Here is a 21,583-nt window from a genome sequence, read left to right as displayed (position 1 = left end):
AAGCAGTGCAGAGAGCCATCGTGTTCAGTGACTGACAAGTATTTTTCTCAACAGTCAGCTCCAAGGATGTTTCCCTCAACAAAAAAATAATTGAAATTTTGGAGCTCCCTCTGCTGGTTCTATGGCAACTTTCAGGCAATCACTTTTCCTTCTCTCTGATTGTTGGTTATCATTTAAATAATTAACTTCAGGTATTTGTATTAAAAAAAAAATAAAGTTACTACACAGCTTATTGGAGCATGTGTCTGTGGTAGGTGATGTTATAATGGAGAAAAAATGACGTACCTCTAACAAAGAGAGAAAAGGTTTCTTTTTTATGTCTAGTTTCAGAACTTGCAAATGCATAGTCATGCAAGTATTTAGTAGGAGCATATATCCCTATCACTCAATTTTTCTACAGATTCCTAATATGTGTGCATTCATGTTATGTGGCTGCTTTTATACATGTTAGAGTCTGCCATACTAAGTACAAAAAAGGTAAACCAGGAAGCCAGAACTCGTGAAATCACTGCACAAAACAGCGCAGTCATCCTTAATGCACCTAATTTAACTGTTACATGGTCGATTTTTTATGCAAAAAATTTTCCTGCTGTCATGTATGTAAATGGCACTGAAGGGTTTCAGCTGAGAGTTTGCTGTTCTAAGACAGCTCACTGTACCACACAACACAATCCCATGGGTATTTCATGTGCACCCGTTTAAAAACCAGCCAAACAACAGAGACAACTCAGACATCAGGAACAAGCCTTGTCCAAGGTATTGCTCAGCTTTCACTGTCTTCATTACCTTTAAAGAAAGCTCAGGCTCCTTAACTTTAAAAGGTAAAAATTCATTATATCCAAGTATTTTCTGAATGGTGTCTGAAAATAGATTGTACAACTTTTCTTCCTGTTTTCTTACAGTTAAAACACACTGGTTTCACAGTTAAGCTGCCATAAATTCCAACCAACCTGAGCTGTGCACATCAACTGTATCCTACAAAAAAATGTTAACAGTGGAGGTGTACAGCTCTCAATAAGGCTGATAAAATACTAATGGGAGAGCAATAATGTAATTACAGGAACGGCTGATTAAATCAAGATAACACTTAACAGAATAAGGTAATTCCAAATCTAATGATTGTATGAGATTATATCATCATTTCAGTGACACCGAGAGGTGATTAGAGATGGAACTTTAACTTTCTACTTTTTAACAATTCAATTTACATTTCTTTAATTGCTAATATAGAAAAATTCTTTCTATTTTCTCTATGTTCATTGAGAGAATATAGAATATTTTCAATTCCAGTTTTCTTGAAGAAAAGGATTCTTTCAAAGGATTAGAAAGGTACTTAGTTCTGAATTTTGACAGCTGGATAATGGACCCATAAGTACATGGTGCTGAGCTGAATCTTGTGAGGGTTATTAGAAAATTATCCCACTGAGATCACTGGAAATATTCTTTCTGATTCAAGCAAAAACTGGAATAACCCACTAGTGACTTTAAAGTTTTCAATCTTTCCAACATTTTATGGTGTATTTAAAATAATATTGGCTTGGGTCTTTATTATTTATTTAAACTAGGAAAAGATCTTTCAGTGACACTGTTAATCACTAGCTATAGAGTATAGCACAGAGGTCAGACATAAATATTCAGAAACTATAAGCCAGACATTGTAAAAAGTATTTTTTACCAAAAAAGTTAATTTGCTATAGGGAAATTCAGGGGAAAGTTTAGGGGACTCTGACTACAAAAAGTTTCTGAGGTCAAACTGTGATCCAAAAGAACCTCTTAAAATCATGGCTGTAAAGCACACAGACCTTTGCATTCAAAGACATTTTTACACCTCCTCATCGCCATGAAAGTGGGAATGGAGCAAAGCTGCTGTCCTGGTAGTGTTGAGTGGGAGTGAAGCTGGTGAAGCTGCACAATTCCTTCAAGTAGAGCTGTGCTTCCAGACAACGGAGATGGACTAGAAGCAGAGCTGCAGGTGCACCTGCTCAAGTTGCTGACTGCCTCTCTCACGTTCAAACTACAGAAGTGTTCCTTTTCTTCCTTGTGATGTTTTCTTCTGACAGATGAACAGTGGGTTGTGGTGAGTAGGTGCCTTGAATGGAGAAAGAAAAACTTTCCAGAGAAAGACAAGTAACATTTCTGGAAGAATGTGGTGCACTCACCTAGGATCTGGCAACGAAGATAAGCAACATAAGGATGCTGCTGAACACAGAAGATGACTCCATCAGGGAACTTGCAGCTCCTACTGCTCTTCACCCCTGCTTTCAGTTGCCAGGGAGAATGGAGTTGGAATAATGTTGACAGCAGTAACAGGATGATTTGGAACTTGGTACCTGCTATTCAGAAGGTGCCAACACCTTGTGAGTGATCATAGTCATGCAGGCTTGCACGAGCTTTTCTGCCGGGGACTGTGATGACACATACTTCTTTCCTTGCCTTTCCACATGTGGTAACTCTTTCATGACTATTGAGTTCAAGTTAAGAAATGTTACTGATTGAAAAATCACTGCAACAAAGGACATCTCTTCCTAAATGGCACTGCACAATACATCTTATGTGTACAATAACACCTACATTTTTAAACAATATGCCCTTGTTATGCATATATTGTTGTGTATGTAGTTATGCAATGATACATATAGAAATATGTGCACAATTGTAATTGCACATATTGGCTCAGAATAGTCAAACTTGACAAAAACCACATTTTTACTCTTTTCTAAAATAGCTGTGCTCCTTATTAAGTAAGGGACAGTGCTATTCCTTGGAACTATTAATATTCTTCTGTCTAATAGGAAGAAAAGTATTGATAAGGAAAGGCACACCAGATACCTAAGGGAGATGACATAATTATTATTCATTATTAATGAAGCTATTGCCTCATTCACATGAAATACAGAGCACTTAATACTCGATCTCCCTCATCTTCCCATCAATAAATACATTCTCTCTAGAATGGGATATCATATATCCTCACTTGGGACATCTCTTCACATGGAATCCACTAATCAAAAGTTTCAGTTCAGTTTGACTTTGCTTTGTCTTTAGCTCATTTGGTTTTGTAATCCGGGTGCACATCGCATTATGATATTTAGCTCATTAACTCATGCAGCCAACAAGAATCACAACATTCAGAGCACTTAAGAAAAACATGAACAACAGGAAAACTCAGCCATGTCGGGTTTTCTTCTGCTTGCCAGCTGTTTAGAATGGAAAGCATCTTACAAAGGGGAATAAGACTGGCTGGAGGTCAGCACAAGAACATGTTAGCACAGGAGCTCAGCCACATGGCACGCACTCCCTTTTCAGTTCAACTTCTGCCACATTTTTTGTGGCATGTTTAAAATTTTCATACTGCTAGAAAGAACTGAAGGCTGTTTTTGTAAGATGTTTACATGGCAAGTGATTTCTATTCTGGGCTGTTTTACAAGCCTAAGAACTAGGTATCTGCTCCAGAAGTTCCTTAAATAGGATGGGCAGTACCTCCCAGGGGAGCTCTGGAGGGAGCTGCACTGACATTGCATGACCAGGCATATATACTCTCCTTCCATGAACACAGCTTAATAAAATACTAGTGTATTCAATAATAATTGATTTGATAGACCATAGATTCAGAGAGGCAAGTGATAAAACAGATAATGGCTCAGTGTGTGCCCAGAAAGACAGGCTGACAGGAAGTGACTCATCTGCCCCTTGACTGCACAAAGCACTCAAACAGAAAATTCATCTGTAGGTTAGCCCAGCAGACTGCTACTGCCATAGTGCTTTAAATTCTCCAATCATTGGGCTATTGTAGCACTCAAAAAACATTAAAACTTGTGATTATTTGTGGGGGAAGTTAGTTTATAAAGGGAAAGAAGTTAGCAACGTTCCCTGCCAAAGCACTGATGGGTTCTGTAGCAATGGCAACAGTGAGGGAGTAAATCAACAGCAGGTATAATTTTCTTATTATTGTGAGCTCCTCATTTATCTTGGATGTTCTGAATTCATGCTATGAATCAGAAGTAATATCACAACAGTAGTATTTCAACTGGTCTGGTAAAGAACAATCTCAGCAGTATCTGCTTTTCCAAATTTATTCTTTGGTAGCTTATCCCTCACACTTGGTTGAATAGGACCTGTTTGCAGACAGCTTGGAAAGGCAGCAGTACTTTTCCTCCAACAGTATAGAGAAGATGGGTCTTTCTGCAAGCTCAGTAGAATGTCCCTGTGCCTCCTTTTCTTTGCTTCTAAATGGGAAATCTCAAAAACCTCTGCCCAGTAAAGAATCACAGTTCCATTTCCTAAAGTAGTATGCTGACTAGTTCTAATCAGGGGAACCTGAAAAGTTTCTTTTTTACTGATACACTATCTAGCACATTATCCCACAAAAACTAATCACTGGTGAGACACTATCAAAAATGAGAAATTCACTCTACCTAAATTCTATAGTCTGTGTTTGGATTTAGCTGCCTAAAAAACATGTCTGAGTGGCAGAGAGTGACCCAACCATGCTCTTTCCAGAAAGTCTGGAAAGTCTCCAGGGCATTATCAAACTTGTCCTAATGTGCTCAAACATATCATTTTTAGGGTTGGAAGTTTGGCTAGTAAAGACAGTAGCTATGTTCTGGCTTTGCACTGGCCAGCCAGTAACATCCATCAAACCTGAAAATTAGGAAAGAGGATTTCTGACTGTAAAAGAGATCACCATGCAAGTGGCTGATGCAAAAAGTTCAAGCAGGAAGACCATCACAAATGTTCATGTGTCCAGAATTCTTGATCCCTCTTTCAGGGCAGACACAGTGGCCCATAGGATAAGTCTGATTTTCATGGGCAATTGGTCATAGGTGCACATCAACCTCACCCTGGCATAGGAGTGAGGAGGAACATGACAGGGTGGCTCTGTGCTTTGGGAGGGAGGTGGATGAATTCCACTTGCTTTGGTCGATGGCACATTTTCAGTGGAAGAACTACCACACAATCAGTCTGGACAGCAATGTTTGTGTCATTCTGCTGAACTCTGAACAGTAAGCCAACACTACCCTTAGTGTTCTCATAATTTCCCTGTACCACTCTGATGTACTTGGGCCTCACACTCCCTCAGTTCTTTTAAATTCTGCAGTATTTTAACTCACTTGGTTTCAAATGAACTACTTCTAAGCAAATCAAGAGAGAATCAGAACTTTCTGCTAGCAAGTCTCCCAATGGATTTGCTGTGCAGTAAGCAACCACTCCATTCTCTGTTTACCTTGCAGGTTACAACAAGAATATTCTGTGGAGAATTCAAACACAGAAGAAACATACCAAGCAAGTCACTAGAAGAAAATTAAGGCTTACCTTTCTCTGTAAATATGGAATGCATTAGTAGATTAACTTCCCTTTAGACAAATATATGGCACAAGATGCAGCATGCTACAGAAGACAAACTACAGATCAGATGCAGTAAAACTCTAATAATAATCAAAATATCCAAGTAAACATTATCTGACTCAGAACCCAGCTACACTAGGGAAGCTCTTCACTGTGCTGCTAGGTTTGAAGTGTAGTTTATCTGCCAGGGCTTAATGCCTGCATTAAAGTTACCCTGGTTACTGACAACTCCCATTCAATCACCTGAAATTCATTGTCTCTGCAGTGGGGAACTGTGTGTTTATTACAGAGATGAGTTTTGATAAAATGATCCAGAACAGAGACACAGATATCTAAACCAGTGTATTTAAAACTGAAAGTAAAAATCAGGAACCAAAAGCTCTCAATCTGTGTTTTCAACATCAGCTGTGTGACAAATCAAAATTGAAGCAAAGTTGTCATGATATTCATAATACAGAAACATTTACCATAGCATGATGATAGATCACAGTATTGGTAATGCTGAGGCATTATGAGACAAATATGCTGAGACAAATTGCACATACAGATGAACAAAATATAACGACATAGCTTGAGTGCCATAATTTTTCTAAAGTGGCACAGTCGCTTGGAAGGACAATTAAGACTGCTCTTCTGCAAGATCACTCACCCTGGACACACAGACATAGCTATACAAGTCCTTAGGGTTCATCAGTTTAATCAAAACAGTGAATTGAGATAAACAGCCTTGGGAAGAGTTGAGAAAACTAAAAGCCAAATCAGGCCTGCAGCACACACAGTTCTTGCTTACATAAAGTATATGGCCCTTAAAGAAAGATGTTCACAGGTCCAGGATGGTTCTATTAAATGCTTTGAAAACCATGGATACAAGTGATAGAAGGGTGAAGATTCAGAAGAACTGCATGTTAAATAATTGGGAGGATAGAAATTTTATGTGCTTGGATTTTTCCTAACCTCTTTATCCCAATCAAAATCTAATGTAGCATCATCCAGCTCTGCTATGGAGAAGAGAGATGTCTTTGTGACCACACTGGCTGTACTAGAATTTCCAAATGCAAAACTCTTCCTTTTGCTAGGATTGCTCACGTGCACCTGCTGCCATGGGCTGTGGTTTTCCTTGCTGGTGTCATTCTTAACAGCAGGTGAGGTGTCTGATTTTGCCTCAGGACGTGATACAAAGGAGAAGGTGGAGAGCTTAGCTAATGTGCTGGAGCGCACCTTCCCTGTGCTTGGAGCACCCAGCTTCTCCTCTGCCTCCCCTTTCTTCTCAGTGGGTGGAGGTGGCACAGCATCAAAACTGCCATCAGAGCATACTGTTGCACTTTCTCTGGTCTCTGTCCCTAAGGCCTGACTCTGCTGCTCTTCTACCCCTTTATTATCAATTGATCCTTTTTCCAAACTACATTTTCCTAAGCCAGTCAATGTTATCTTGCTTTTCTCAGGTGGGCAGCATTCTTCTGGAAGCTGCTCTCCCTGGAGCTGCTCTCCTGGCTTAAAAATAGTCTCACTTGGTAAATGAGAAAATTCTTCATTTGTCTTCTCTGAAGAATGACCAAGCTTTGTCCTTGGTCTGAAAGAAAATTTAGCTAGTTTAGCAGCTGGGGGACTTTCACTTTCTTGCTCATGGGAACTCACGACCTTTGTTTCCTTCACTACTTGATCTTTACTTCTTTTTCTTGTGGAAACTGCTGTGCTTTTTGCTGCTACTGATGTGCTGTTCTCTTGTCCTAGCACAGAATCTGCATCACTTGAGAGATCTGCCAGGCCAGAGGCAGGTAATACAGAAGGAAGGGCCTTTGCCTCAGGGTCCTGGGTACTTGTAAAGAATCCATATGACTTCTCCCTGTGCAGCCTCTTCCAGCTTCTAGAGGCGTGTTCTCTAATAACTGAATCCTGCACACTAGCACTTGGTGCTGGCTCTGCAATATTATCATCTGAGGAAGAACAGTTGTGTTCTTCAGTCCTTTTCCTGCTTAACTTGGAAACTTTTTCCTTTTGGTTCAGAGGAGCATGCAGATTCACAGCTGCTGGTGACTCTCTTATTCCATTTTGCTTCCTTGGTATTGAAGCAGAGCTTTCTTCTGAACCTGAAGTTTTTGAAGCCAAATTATTTGGAGATATCTTGGGCACATGACACTTCCCCTGAGAATTTTCTTCAGCATCAATGCTGTCATCTTCCATGCTGTCAAACCATGCCAGACTGCTTGTATTTTTGTTACTAGCATGTGCTGTGTTGCACAAGGGTTCTAGATGAATATTCCCTTCACTGCTGCCTTTGAGCAAAGGTGTCTGTGGCCCAGAGTTATTCCCTTCTTGACTTGAAGGTTCTGACTGAGACCTTTCCTTTGACTGCCCAAATGCATCCTCATTTGAGCACCTTGTGGTAGTACTGAAATTTGTTTCTTCAGGCTGCTGCTGGCATGAATTTTCCCTTTGCAATCTACACAATGGAAAAAAACCAAAATAGTAAATTAATTTTCTTCTTTTTTCTTCATTGCTTTAGTGATAAATAATATACATGACTGGTGGAAAGCTACAAATAATGTAGGTCACAAAATATATTATTAAGTTTCACATACAGCTCTGAAAGCTGGTATTGCAGTCTGTGATCTTTCAGCACCTTTGACAGTAAGTGGCAGAATTTCGTGTCCCCAGTAGAAGGAAGGCAGATGGACAGAGAAAGCAACCTAAGCCTAAACTACATTTCCTTGGGAAACCAAACAGAAAAAAATAAAAATGGCACAAAAACTTACAATCATTGCTAGAGTCCCTTACAGGTTTTACACATTCTGTAAGTCTATCTTCTAGAACAGGAACCTAATGAAATCTTATCCTGAGCCAGGTAACGTCTCACATGAGTTATTGGAATGGAAAACCTGGGTATTAGTTGGAACAGTGGTTGTTTTTGGGTTTCTCTCATAATCACTGTATACTCAAAATGGCAAAAACATGATAGAATGAAAGCATCTCAAATCACTTATAAATCTTAATTATCACTGTCTGTGGCTATCAGCATTATCAAAGCCCTCCAAAACAACAGAGGTGCTTGAGTGAGGGTTTCCTCCAATCTCAGAATAGCTGATGTTCCATTTATTGTACCTAAACACATATTTTCCAAGGCAGACAGCAATCTGGTTTTTGCTAAACAGTTTCTTTGCTCTGGGAGAGATATAACATGTATAGACACGTTTAGAATAATTACTATAATTGTTTACTAACATGTATATTCTTAAATTTTTTAATGGGAAGTGGCAGAAACTATATGACTCATCAGGAAAGGATGAGTTATATGATACATGCTTGTTTTATTGAAATATAGTTTAGGAGGAATGCATGGAAGAAATCTTGTAATACAGAATGGGTTGTTTTACAGAGGACATTAATTAAGCTCTCCCTAAGCTGTTTAAGAGGGAGAAGAAGAAATCAGCTTAATTTGCAGCAGAGGCCATTTGGTGGGATATTGGGAAAACCTTTATAGGCACTGGGTGGAGCAATCATGGAAGAGACTACAGAATGGCAACAGAAAATCCTCATCATTAGAAGGCTTCAGAGCAGATAATGAGAGCTCCTGCCAGGAAGGTCAAACACAGCCTTGATCCTCTCTTTGTATTTGATCTCCCATCCCATCCTGTATTTCTATGACCCCTATGAATTATCTCTGTTTTAAAACCAGCTTTTGTCTGTCTGTTGAAGATATCTCACTTTCATCTGTTTCTGTTGACTCTGTAGACACATCATTACTATAATTCACAAAGTAAGTCTCAAAAATATTCAAAGTGAATTATCCAAGCTGTTTCCATTAATTTTAACAAAATTAATCTTTTATCTTCTTTTAACAGTAAGGAAAAACAAGTTTCTTTAAAGCTTAATTTCATTTGAGGAAGAAAATGTGGGGTTTTTGTTTGATTTTTTTTAGTTTTATTTCCTTCCACTTCTAGGGTTTTTCTCGGAGGTTAAAATTTAAAAGTTTTCATTAAAAGTTTTCATTAAAAGTTTTCTGTTAATACCAACAAATAGGTATCCCAAAGGTTATTGCAGTGAGCTGAAAAATAGAAATGCAACAGTGAAAAGTACAGCACGTAAAGAAGAAAAATCACCCAAAAGAACAGAAGTTTGAATCAGGCTTACATTTTCCATTAACAGAAAGGGAAGGATCCTGACAAGCCCAATACAAAAGGTGGATTAAAAAAATCATGAAGCAGATCTGCTGTATTTTACCAAACAAGTAGAAAAAGTCATATAAAATTATTTGCTCAGCTACATAATCTAGTATTTTAACTTTAAGAAGCCTTTTTGAAACTTATCTGAGCATAATATTGAGATATGAGTTGGGAAATCATTAAAATATTTGTAAATTCTATAACCCAGAGGCAAAAGTGATCTTGTGATGATCTCTGAATGCATTTTAAAACAATCTCCCTGATTATCCATGTCCTCTAAAGGAGTCCCTTGCAGATAATGTGAAACAAATTCTGTTTCCCTTCTGAATTAGTTTGTTACTTTGTGTACTACAACCTGTCAAGTCTTTGCAGCTCTTTGTGCAGAAGATCTCTCAGCTCCAGCCGCTCCAGTATGATTTCACACTGTGTTCGGTACTGCTCCATTGGATTTTCTGGAAATGAAGTGTGTAAGGCATTGATGCCTCCAAGAAGTGCACCCCCCTATGGCACCAAGGAGATAAAAAAAATAAAATAGGAAATTACCTTTATTATTAAACACCAAATTTAAACAACAGAGACATGTTATCTGAAATTCTGCCTTAGATTTTTTGAAGCTTAAGGTAGCAAACATTTGCTAACTGTATCCACACAAATAATCCTATTAGATCTGATCACATGGTCAAAATTGTCATAAACATAAAGCAATTACATGATCAAGCCTGCAGATTACTCATACTTCTTTATTTCTATTGACACATGGAATGGGAAGTCCATCTAAAGCTTGAGAACATCATGACTGAAAATTAAAATTGAAGATATTTTCCAACTATCTTGTAAAAATTGTGCCCATGAGAGGAATTTTTTTAACGGAAGAAGTTCTGACTGCTAGAAGTTTTAATTATGTTTTCCTAATTTCTTAAAGGAAATGACCTGGATATTAAGACTTGTCAACACAGTGTAAACTATTGGGCAGAAATATTTCTGAATAGCATTTTAAGAGTAACTTACTATTTGTGAATAATTCCAGTGAATTGTAATTGATTTTAATCTGGCACAGTTTTTGCTGTACCTTATAAAAATGAAGTTCATTTTTATTGGGAGAAGAGCATCTGCTCACTGATTGTTCCACAACAAATAATCTAGAATGCTTTGTGGTTAATTGCTCTTTGGAAAAAAACACCTCACACTACAAACTCTCTATTTTGCCACAGAGTAGTTAGCATTTATCACTCCTGTCTAATGTATAAAGCTCAGCACAACTGATGAACAAGATGTGTATCAAGTGCCACGGGCACAATGGCAAAAATCAATGAAGTCTCTAGATCCAGAAATTGGTACCTATGGCATCACAGCGATTACATGTCTTCAATTGTGGTAATTTCCAGTTCTTCCATTTTGTAATGTTAAAATATTATATTAAAAAAACTACACTGAAAGCCATCACTCTGTGGCTAATTAAAGCTCTCTAAGACTTCAACATGCTAAAATTAAGGCTGTCCATGCAACCTTTAATGCATCCCACTGAGGTTACCACTTGGGGTTTTTTTCACCCATCACTTCAGAAACATGATAGATTTGTTACACATAGAAGCACTGGTCTCTTGGCAGGGAAAAGGATCCAGCAGAACCCCTCTGCTGTATTTGCTTCAGGAAGGTTCATAGGGAATGAGGCAGAGACTCAGTCTCCCAGTTAGAACAATAAAAAGCAGACAAGGAGGACCAGATTCCACCTCTGATGCTATGTTCTTGTGATTCAGAAAGAGCCAGTCATGAACAGAAAGAAGATAAATCTCTAAGTGGGATCCTGACATGATATCATCCATACTGATCCTGTATGTGCACAGAAGGAAATTGTAGACGACAGGAAACGTGCTCAAACACTCCAAGTGCTGCTACTCTGAAACTGGGGCCCCAACCATCTCTCAGGGTTATGATCTAGTGGACAATTTCTTTTGGACTGTACATAATTCAGCTCCAGCTGAGAGGAGTAGCACCATCCCATCACTTCTCAAGGAGTTTGTCAAGATACGTGAATCGGTATTTCTGAATATTCAAGGCCACTGGAGATGAATTCCAAAGGAAAATATGTTAAGAAATTGAGAATATTACCTTTACAACAGCAGGTAATAAACAAAATATTGAACAAAACACTGACAAAAGATAGTCGCTTTCAGACTGAGTACTGTCAACATGTGACCTAGGGACCCCAGTGGAAAAAAGAGGACCGCGTGGTTATACAGTCATGGGCTACAATAATGTCTTGCCCTCACTGACATTTCGGTCCTTTGCATGCCCATCACAAGGAACTTCTTTTAAATACTGTGTGTGCATGTGAAATTCTAAATGAATTGAAAACATCTGTGAAGTTTAATTCCTGTGCTGCAGCTCATGTCTCTGAGATACCTGCTCCTCTGAGATTCTGAGATATCATTTTGACTAGAGGAAGGAAACCATATGACAAAACCACTGCAAACTGAGGGCAGAGAATCTTAAACAGAGAAAGCATTACAAGAAAAATTAGCGGAAAGGAAAGGTGTAAAATGCCTAGGCATGGAAAGACGAATTACAAAAAGAAGTAAAATAAGAGGGATTGGAAAGAGAATAAACCAAAGATGGAAACATGACCAAGAGAAGGAGAGAGATGATGCTAGCAAGAGAAAATGAGGCAAAAAAACAATCAAGCCAGGGGGTTTTGGAATATGCTCACAAAAACAAAGTAGGAAAGAGAAATATAAAGGTGAATTAGAGGGCAAAACAAAACAAAAAACTCCAATGAAGTTGGTTGATGATGAAAATGTCTTCCTTCCCAAGAGAGCTCACAACAAATACTCAGTCACAGAAGAAATGTGAACTTCAATTTTATACTGGTAAGAACATGACTTATTGTAGAAGTTGCAAAGACAGTGCCAAAGAGGGAGTTTGCTGAGCTAAAAGGTGGCAGCCAGTCCTTCCAGAATGACACTGGCACTTCCTCATTTACAACTTCATTCTAGAGACTGACAATTAATCAACAAACAAAGGATGTATCTGTACAAAATGCTGTGTTTTTTTTTTCTAGAGAAGAAATCTGTTTCTGAAAATGAATTTTTGCATGCTACTTCTATATTTTTTTATAAATCAAATAAACCACTTCCTTCAAAAATAAACTACTTGAGTGATTATTCATACTTATGAGGAGGAAAGTAAAATCTGACCTTAAATAGCAAATCTCAAATTTGCATTTTCCTAGCAAAAATGAACACATTTGCCTACTTGCTCTTAAGAAGCTAAGAGTGGAGCAAAGATGGTAAGCATATCAAGTACCCCCAGGTAATCTTCTGCAGTCATAATTCAGGCAAATTTCTCACTGACTCTTACTACACGAAACCTTTTATACAATGTAGGGGGTTGACCCTGGCCAGGTCAACCTGCAGCCCTTGAGGGCAGGCCTGTATAAAAACGAAACAGTGGCCCACAGTTGTAACAACTATTTTACATTTACCTGTGCTGATCAGGTAGAAAGACACACAGGGGATACATTCATTATTATTATTATTATTATATACATAGGTTTCACTTTTTGATCTGTTACAAAAAAAAAAAAAATCAGTATTGCAGAGTTCTTATATTCAAACCTATATTAATTTGAGGCCACTGTCCCATCAATTTTCCATCTAGTTAATTACAGGTTTAATTACAGCTAATGAAGACTAATGTGGTATCTTTTGCAGTTTCAACAGCTTCATATTTTAACTTTGATGCAGTGCTGTCATTGACAAGCTGAGTTCCTCAAAACAGTGCAAGATGAAGTGCAGCAGACAGTGAAATAATTTTCCTACTTAATAAGGTCAGGCCCTGTAGTATTTTTGAGATAAATTCCATTTGCAACGTTGTGCAACAGATTATCTGTGGCACAAATTGCCATTAGTCTCTCAACCCTCACTAAAAGGACAGGGGAGATCACAAGTGCCTACCTGCCATATGTGACTTTGTGCATCTATCCTGAAGAGCTTTGTCTCAAAAAAAAGGAGAATATCTACTTCCACAAAGGTCCTTCAGGCCTATAGAACTAATAGGTGCTCTGAAAAATGGTTTTAATTTGAAATTATTCAAATCAACCTGTACAGGAACACAGGAAATGCCATTTTGGATCAGACCAGTCAGCTGAGTAGTGGAGTACACCGTCTCTGACAGAGTCAAACACAAACATTTCAGATGGCCTAAAACCCCCCATACATAAAACTTTGGATAATCTGCTTATGGTAATTTTTTTCTTACTCCAAAGCCTGAAGATTTATTTATCTTAAAAATATTCTGTCTGAAGTAATACTATCTATATTATTTTCCATATTTATACTAAAAAAAAATTCCTTCTTCAGATTCCCATTTCGTTTACTAATTCTAAATGTGCTGCTTTTTCAACATCCTAATAACAATATTGCAGTAAACTAAAATCTAACCCTTCACATTTTTTCAATGCCTTTTTGCATAGAAATATTACATAAATCCATGTGATAACTGAAATGCACGATTTACAGACCAACCAAAGTTTTGGAATTTTAAGGTTTCTGTTGTGGTGTGTTGCAATATCCTGTTTTACCTTCTCCCTTCCCCCTCGCCCCTCGCTGAGTGTGCCCTGTCAATCAGGCTAACATACCAGCAAGGCGTCGTGTGATAGGTGTCCCTAGTCCCTTGAGACCCTGCCCCTTCACCTGGTTGGTGGCTCACCTGTCCCCTCCCCTTCCCCTGTCCTGAGCTTAAAATGTTAATGAGACCATGCGGCCTCCATTCTGTTAGCAGCAGTGGCCCGGTGCAGACATCTCTGTACCCACGGAATAAACATCTGGCAACCTTCTAGCAGAATCCACTCCCTTTCTCTCCACCATCGCCAGAAGCTCTCTCTCCTGAGGTAAACGGAGTCCTGACAGCCTGGATTTGCCCCGCTGCACTCTCCAGCAGCCAAGGTATCTCTGGGGTAAAACACCGCAGTGCTGCCTTTGGCCCAGCAGCGAAGGTCAGAACTGGCCCAGGCACCATCTAACTGGTTATATTGGGATTCCTATTCCAATAGTTTCTAAGAATAAAATTTGTCTTCTAAGTGTAGAAGTAATAATTTTAGTAGCAATAATTTTAAACTATTATTACCAAAATAGTTTAAAACTATTTAATGGCAAAATAAATTGTAAGTCTAGGAAACTGTTTAAACTTGCTCAAAGAACGATTTGGTTGTCTCATACCTAATTAATGAGTGACTATATAAGATCATGGAGTAAAACCTATCAGAGGCTATTAAACACAGTGATATATACACAATTTCTGCCTCAAAATGTTTTTAAAATGTCTTTAGAACCAAAAACCAACAGTATGCCAAAACTTCACTTAGACTGCATAGCCTAGAAAAAGGGTAGCAGGCCTTTTTCCTAACCCAGATTTTTCAGCATCATCTCTGTTTAAGGATTTTAACAATCAAGATGGATTAAAAAAGACTTGTCAAGGTCTCTGATTGCCTACTTTGCATGAATCCATAAAATCTTTTCCAAAGAGAAGAAGGGAGCTGGCACATGCCTACATATAAAACTGAATCCCCTAAATGGGGTATTGCAGCAATGGCAATGTCTTCAGGAAACCTTACCTGCATAGACGATTCCATCACTGACACTACAGTTACAGCATCTTCCAAAGTCACAGTATCCCTAAACATCAACCGGGCATGAGCTATCAAACATAAATGGGTGCAAGTGTTACCAAAGTCAAAAAACAATTTTTGACCAAGTGTTACCAAAGTCAAAAAACAGTTTTTTTTACTACAAGGAACAAGATACTCAAATTTCTTCAGCCCTCAAACACTCACGCATGGGCATAACTTAAAAATAAATACAACGATTTTGATTTCAATGCCAGTTTCAACAGAAACTGGAAGGATTTATTTTTCTAGCGAACAATGGGGTATAATTTTCAAATTGCAGTTACAGTGACAGAATAAAGATGCTTAAAATTCTGCAGTTAAAAAATGTAAAGGGCTGGATATCACAACAGGTGTGATATGAAACATCCTTATCACCATAGGCATATGTGATCACCATAGAGTAAAAAATAAGGTCTAACTTTCATCGCAGGTCAGAAAAAATGTCTTCCTCTACCTGGTCTGTTTCAGAGATTTGATATTATTTAAAATGCTTTTCTCCACAATAGCTTTATTTTTTTCTTCATTGTCTTTCTTTGTTCAGCAGAATAAAAGTGATTTTTGTAAATATTTATAATGCAAACAATTCACCACACGAAGCCTTTTTCCTAATTGGCCATGGAATCACAGTTCTTATTCAGCAATAGAAACAGACAGGTTAGTTAACACCATCTAAATAATACTTTGAAAAAACAAAATCCTGCTAAAAGCCCCAATCTCACGAACTGATAAGAAGGGAAGAAACACTGAATGGGGAAATTACATGTGAATCTTGAAAAATTAGGAATGTCTTTCACTTAAATGGAGAATGCCTTTCCCTCAAATTCAGAACAAAAACCAAATATCTAAAGTAGGAGGCGCTACACTTCCATTTATGCTTGCTATACAAAATAAAGTGCATTCTTTTAAATTCATCCTGAAAATACTGAGATTACATTTTATAAAATGAAACCATTTTATAAAATAAAATAGGCAGAGAATTACAGCTTCCTTTGAATTCTTTTTTAATAAATGAAATATGACTTGAACTCAGAGTTAGAAATTTCTGAGTTGTATGGCAAAATATGGGCTTCACAACTAATACTTCAGGAAACAAAAAATGTGTTATCTTTTATGTGATATTAATTTCAGGATTATTAATACTTAAGTAAAAAATGCTTATTTTGTTATATTAATTTCAGAGCAGAAGCAAATATTTGACTCAAATGGAGCCAAGTAAATCCTGAGATTCCCTCTCATAAAGACACATAATTTCTGAGATTTTTCTCTTGAATGTGACTTCTTCCAGAGGTTTTAATATTTATTATATACATGAGAATGTAAAAATTAAAATTGATTTTGACAGTCTAAATGAAACATCCTTTCTCACACTCAAAATCTCCAACCCCGAGGTTCTTTAGATGAGGAGGATAAAACAAAATAATCATACAAGAATCACCTCTCCCTACCTCCATGGAAAAACTGCTGCTCTGCTTACTGGCTATAATTATACTGTTCTATTCCTTTCATAAAGGTTAATTGTTAGCCTAAAAATAGAAATGCCAAGGCCTTACCTTCTGCAAGGCGTATCAGGCTCTCCAGCAGGCGGATGGTGGTGCGGGCAGCGTTCCTGCAGTCGCTCTGACGCTGCATCTGATAGTAGCGAACAAGGATCAGGTTGCTCTCATCAGACAATTTTGGCTGTATGCTTTTTATAAGGCAGAAGTAGGTCTTCATCCTTTCCATGCTCCACAGCTTCTCTGATTTGCTTGGGCAGCCTGCATTACAACACCCTTGTCAGTAATTCTATAACAACAGACATCAAGCTTCTTCCTAAGAACTCCTGCTAAACAGACAGCTGACTATGAAAAATACATTACTGTACTTTTGGGGCACACTGGCTGTCTGTACACCAGTCCTCAAGGACTTGGTCAAATTCCAGTGCAGAATTTTACACACCATCCAATCCCTCCCATATCATAATCCACAGTAAAGCCTCCAGTAATTTCTAGAGAACTGCTGTCAGCCTCACTGCCCACCAGATGGTACAGGCAGTGCCAAGTGCTCAGCAGCTCCTTAAAATGAAAGATGCTGCATGAGTGCATGCACCTCCTCTGGCTGTTTTACCTACTCTGCTGGGGCCAAGAGCTACCTGCCATATTCTGAACATTTTTCCAAATATTTTGGAAAGGAAAGGAAGTTAGCTGAAGAAGCTCCCTCTAACCACTTCTGTAAAGGGGATTGAAGCCATGTTCCATGATGTGGATGGGGAAGGGGCTGGTCAGAATCAAATCACGCTGCCTTCCCTCATTCCAGAGCACAAACTCCACATGGGGAATGCTGTTGCTCACTCTTTGAGCCCTGCAACACATGCATCTCTGAGCTATTCTGCCTGAATCAAGTTTCTGATTAATAGTACAATTGCAAGGCATGTAGGACCTGCAGATCAAACACCGTAAAGGTCTGAGATGGAAACAATCCTCTTACTGAGCTGCCTGGGCTGAAATCTCTTATAAATGATCCCAGAGTAAAAGTAGAGGGTTCTCAGCTCACCCCTCTTAATTAATTAGTGATCTACTTGAAGAACAACCATGCAGCAGAAAACCACCATGACAAAAATATAAACACTAATTAATTTGAAAGATTCAAGAATAGCAAACTAAAAAATGGAGAAAAATAATAAAAAACCCAAAAAATCTCCAAACAAAACCAGAAACCAACCAACTAAAAAAAACCCACCCCACAAAAACCCCAACCCAGCATTCTGATTTAAAAAGACTACTCTTACCTTTATTTTGCAAGATGAAGGATGAAATTATGTGGTCCCATTCCTCATTCTTTGTATCTAACAATACTAAAACCAGGTCAAATCTGCTCAGCAGGGGACTGCCAAGAGCTATGTTGACAGAGACAGACTCATTGGGGTCATAATGGCCTTTAGGGTTTGTTGCTGCCAGGATAGTTGTCCTCGTGCTAAGCTTGCACACCAAGCTAGAGAAAGGTATGGTGAACATAATGGTTGAACTAAACTGGATAGGGAAAAGGATTCCAAAGCTTTTAAAAACTTTTGTGGTTTTATCCTATAAAGAGCCCATCTTATCTTGAAAGACCATAAGAGCTAAACAATGTACACAATTATTGTATTAATATATTTATTATATGTACAGCATTTTTCAATCAGAGAATAGCAACTAGACAGACAGTGATCTGGATATCAAAAGGCACCAACCAACATTGCCACAAATAATCTCTGTGTACAGCTAGATCCTTAAACAGTGAAAACCAACACTACTTTTCAGAAATAAATATTGCATTGCAGAATTGTACAATATACTAACACTTTTGAATGCTGGAAAGCAACACTTTTGCTTAATTCATATTTTAAGAGAGCAAAATAAAATGTGACATGAATGTATGTTTTGTTCCTGTGTATAAACGAAAAATATGAATCCAAGTTAGCAGTGATGGCAGCCATACCAACTGAAAGAGCCATTTTCCACTCTTAACCATGATGTCCTAGCATGTGCTTGTAGATGTGGGGAGAGATTATTTTTACTCTAGTAGTCCAAATGCACTCCTTTTGGGTAAGGCAGCAGCAGAAGCATTCTAACTTTGGTTTGTCACTGAGCTATTTCTAGCCAGCTCCTGAGTAACTGCTGCCTCACGTCCAAAGTTCTTCTGTAACTGGGAGGAAGGACCACAGATCTTCCACTGGCTTATACCCAACAGGAAAAAAACTTATTCTCCCATGCACCAAAATAAGTCCTAAATTAACAAGGTGCTTAACCTATGTGTGCTAAGTTACTATTAAAAAAATCCTCATTATATGTAGTCCTTAAAAGTGAGCAACTGGGCATCTATGTGCAAGTTAACAAACTGTGTTTGGGTCTATCAAATGAGACAACTGCAACAAGGAACTCAGCTGAAATATGTCCCTGTCTCACTAAGGATACAGGACCATACTGATCCCAAGTATTTGTGCCCAGCTGGCAAACGCTGGTAGTTACCCAGGTGAGAGCAACATGACCCTGAGATTAGCTCAGTTGGTAAGAGCAGGGTGCTAAAAATACCAAAGTTGTGGGTTTAATCCCCACACAGGCCATTCACTTAAGAATTGGATTTGATTATTCTTGTGGGTTCCTTTCAACTCAGAATATTATGTGATTATTTGTCTGCTGTCTGATGAAGAGGATGGAGATGCTCACAATAAGGGAAGGATATGATCACTTAGAGGAGCCAAGATGTGACTGGAGCAAGAGCTGAGTGGAAGGTGATGAGAAGGAATGTGGAAAAGGTGATGCCTTTTAAGTAGCAGAGATTTCAGAAATACCAGCCAGGAAATAATTTGGGCCTGAAAAAGAGCTGCATATGACTGACAAATTGAAACATGAGCTCAAAGATCCAAGCGGTGGGCGGGAGTAGTGGGGGAGATAAAAAATTTGAACACACACCACTTTGAAAAAAGAAAGGGAGGAACTTAAAGTTACCAGGAGTTTATAGTTATGCCATACCCAGTATACAAAATTCAGCAGCCTGGAAATCTCCTGATGTGCTTTGGTTACCAAGCAATGTTACCGGATTTTACAGGACAGGAGGGCATAGCCTCAAGCTGTGCCAGGAGAGGTTCAGGTTGGACATCGGGAAGAATTTCTTCACTGAAAAAGTGGCTGCCCAGTGAGGTGGTGGAGTCATCATCCCTGAAGGTGCTCAAGAATTGACTGGACATGGCACTTAGTGCCATGGTCTAGTTGACAAGGTGGTGATCAGTCATAGGCTGGAGTTGATGAACTTTGAGGTCTTTTCCAAACTTAGTGACTCTGTGATTTTGTGATTTTGGAAAAACAAATCCCCACTTTCTGAGTTGCAACAAAAAAAAGTCACAAAGCTTCTCATTTCACATAGGATTATTCAACCACTTGCAACAAAGGGCAAGAAAAAAGACGCAAAGTCTTTGTAGAAAAGACTTTGCCCTGGCCTGTAGCAGTACACTGAAAATCCAGCAGTGAAGAGGGTATGTATTTATCCTGATTGCTTGCAGCCCCTGATCTAGTGCACTGTCCTAAGAAATGTTGACTTGTCCAGTTTAGGAATATTGTTGACAACAGAACTATTGCATACAATGAAGAGAACAGATATGTTTAATCAGCATCCCTCCAACATGTAAGTACAAGAGAAAAATCTCATGTTGTTTTCTCACATGTGCTAACATGCCACTTACCCTGCCTTTGCAACACTGATGGTTTGTTGCTCCATTGCCTCGTGGATACTGGTCCTGTCGTGTTCCTTGATACTGTTGAACTCATCAATGCAACAGAGGCCTCCATCTGCAAGCACCAGTGCTCCAGCTTCCAAATTCCACTCCCCAAATTCCTTCACAGCAGTCACTGTCAAACCTGAAGAATCAAATACTTCAGTCAGTATCTCTCTTAAAATGCAGGAGTAAACTTGAGTGAAAGAAAGGGGCCCAGCACAGTGGCTTGAGCCATGGACAGAGGGCAAGCCAGCAGGAAAGCTCCACCACGTACTTCCACTATGTAATTTAACTCACTTTACAGCTACCAGCAAGCAATCCCACTAGTGCTGAGGTGGTTTAGCCTGGAGCTGTGGAGCAGATTCTGTTAAGCTTCCCATGCTTGGATTGTGACTTGTTTTAGAACTTTGTTAAATGAACAAAAGGAATTAGCATACAAAGACTAGATCTAGCAGATCATAATGAAAATTGGGGCAAAGATTGCAAAATTATAGAACAGACCCATTCAGGTCCTACTCCACATCAGCTACTAAAATGGACAGAAATTTTGGAGCTGCAAAGGAAAGTTTGGAAAAAAATATATATTTCAATTGTCATTTAGCTCATGGCCCCAGAAAGTGGAGTCAAATTCTTCCCTTAAACTAAGGAAATTAAATTTCTTTATGAGTTTTTGGCTTCCTCTAAGCATTAAGCAAAAATGAAAATCCAAAGATGACCAAGGATGAAAAGGGGAAAGAAATAAAAAAAAAAGAAGAAGAATTAAAAAAACACTGGGTGGATAGCTAGTCAAAACCCCTGCATAACTGTGGAAATGGCCACACATTAGCGAATATGTGCAGCTCCCTCCAATCCTTCTATTCCCTATTTCCCCGCTTCTTCTCTATCTTTAGCCCTTCTTTTCCATTCCAGCGTTCAGCCCAAAATATCCTAGTAGTTGACAAGCTGCAACCAGCCTAAAATCTCCTGGAATTCTATGGCAAAACCTGCACACGTATCACAGAATCACCATTTGGTTCAGGGCTACAAAGACCTTGTCATCACTGTGCAGCCCACCACAGTATCTATTTGTTTGCAAATGACCAGCAAAAAGTTACTGGAATTAAATGCTCCCTGATGACATAATATGTACTTCAAATTCTAATATGGAATCTGCTCCACTATGTCCAATCTTTCTTGGTTTTCCTG

The 21,583-nt window shown here is 38.6% G+C and overlaps 1 protein-coding gene across 3 annotated transcripts in view; it reads right to left on the bottom strand.

Moving 5' to 3' along the window:
• Positions 1 to 253: 253 nt before the first annotated feature.
• The window catches only part of MCM9 (minichromosome maintenance 9 homologous recombination repair factor), a 53,803-nt gene continuing 32,473 nt past the window's right edge, over positions 254 to 21,583 (bottom strand). Inside the window, exons 7-12 of one of the 3 annotated variants that reach the window (XM_005492608.3) lie at positions 20,366 to 20,540; positions 17,936 to 18,138; positions 16,722 to 16,925; positions 15,118 to 15,200; positions 9,862 to 10,007; positions 254 to 7,786 (exon numbers count right to left, since the gene is read on the bottom strand). In XM_005492608.3, coding sequence (XP_005492665.1) covers positions 6,277 to 7,786; positions 9,862 to 10,007; positions 15,118 to 15,200; positions 16,722 to 16,925; positions 17,936 to 18,138; positions 20,366 to 20,540 — 2,321 coding nt within the window. In that variant the 3' untranslated portion in view covers positions 254 to 6,276. Of the gene's footprint in view, positions 7,787 to 9,861; positions 10,008 to 15,117; positions 15,201 to 16,721; positions 16,926 to 17,935; positions 18,139 to 18,168; positions 20,255 to 20,365; positions 20,541 to 21,583 lie in introns of those variants that run through there. The other 2 variants (XR_003381602.2, XM_074537913.1) reach the window with 2 other exon arrangements.

Source organism: Zonotrichia albicollis, chromosome 3 (assembly GCF_047830755.1).
Source record: "Zonotrichia albicollis isolate bZonAlb1 chromosome 3, bZonAlb1.hap1, whole genome shotgun sequence".
NCBI lineage: Eukaryota > Metazoa > Chordata > Aves > Passeriformes > Passerellidae > Zonotrichia > Zonotrichia albicollis.
This window is presented reverse-complemented; position numbering and strand designations above follow the sequence as displayed.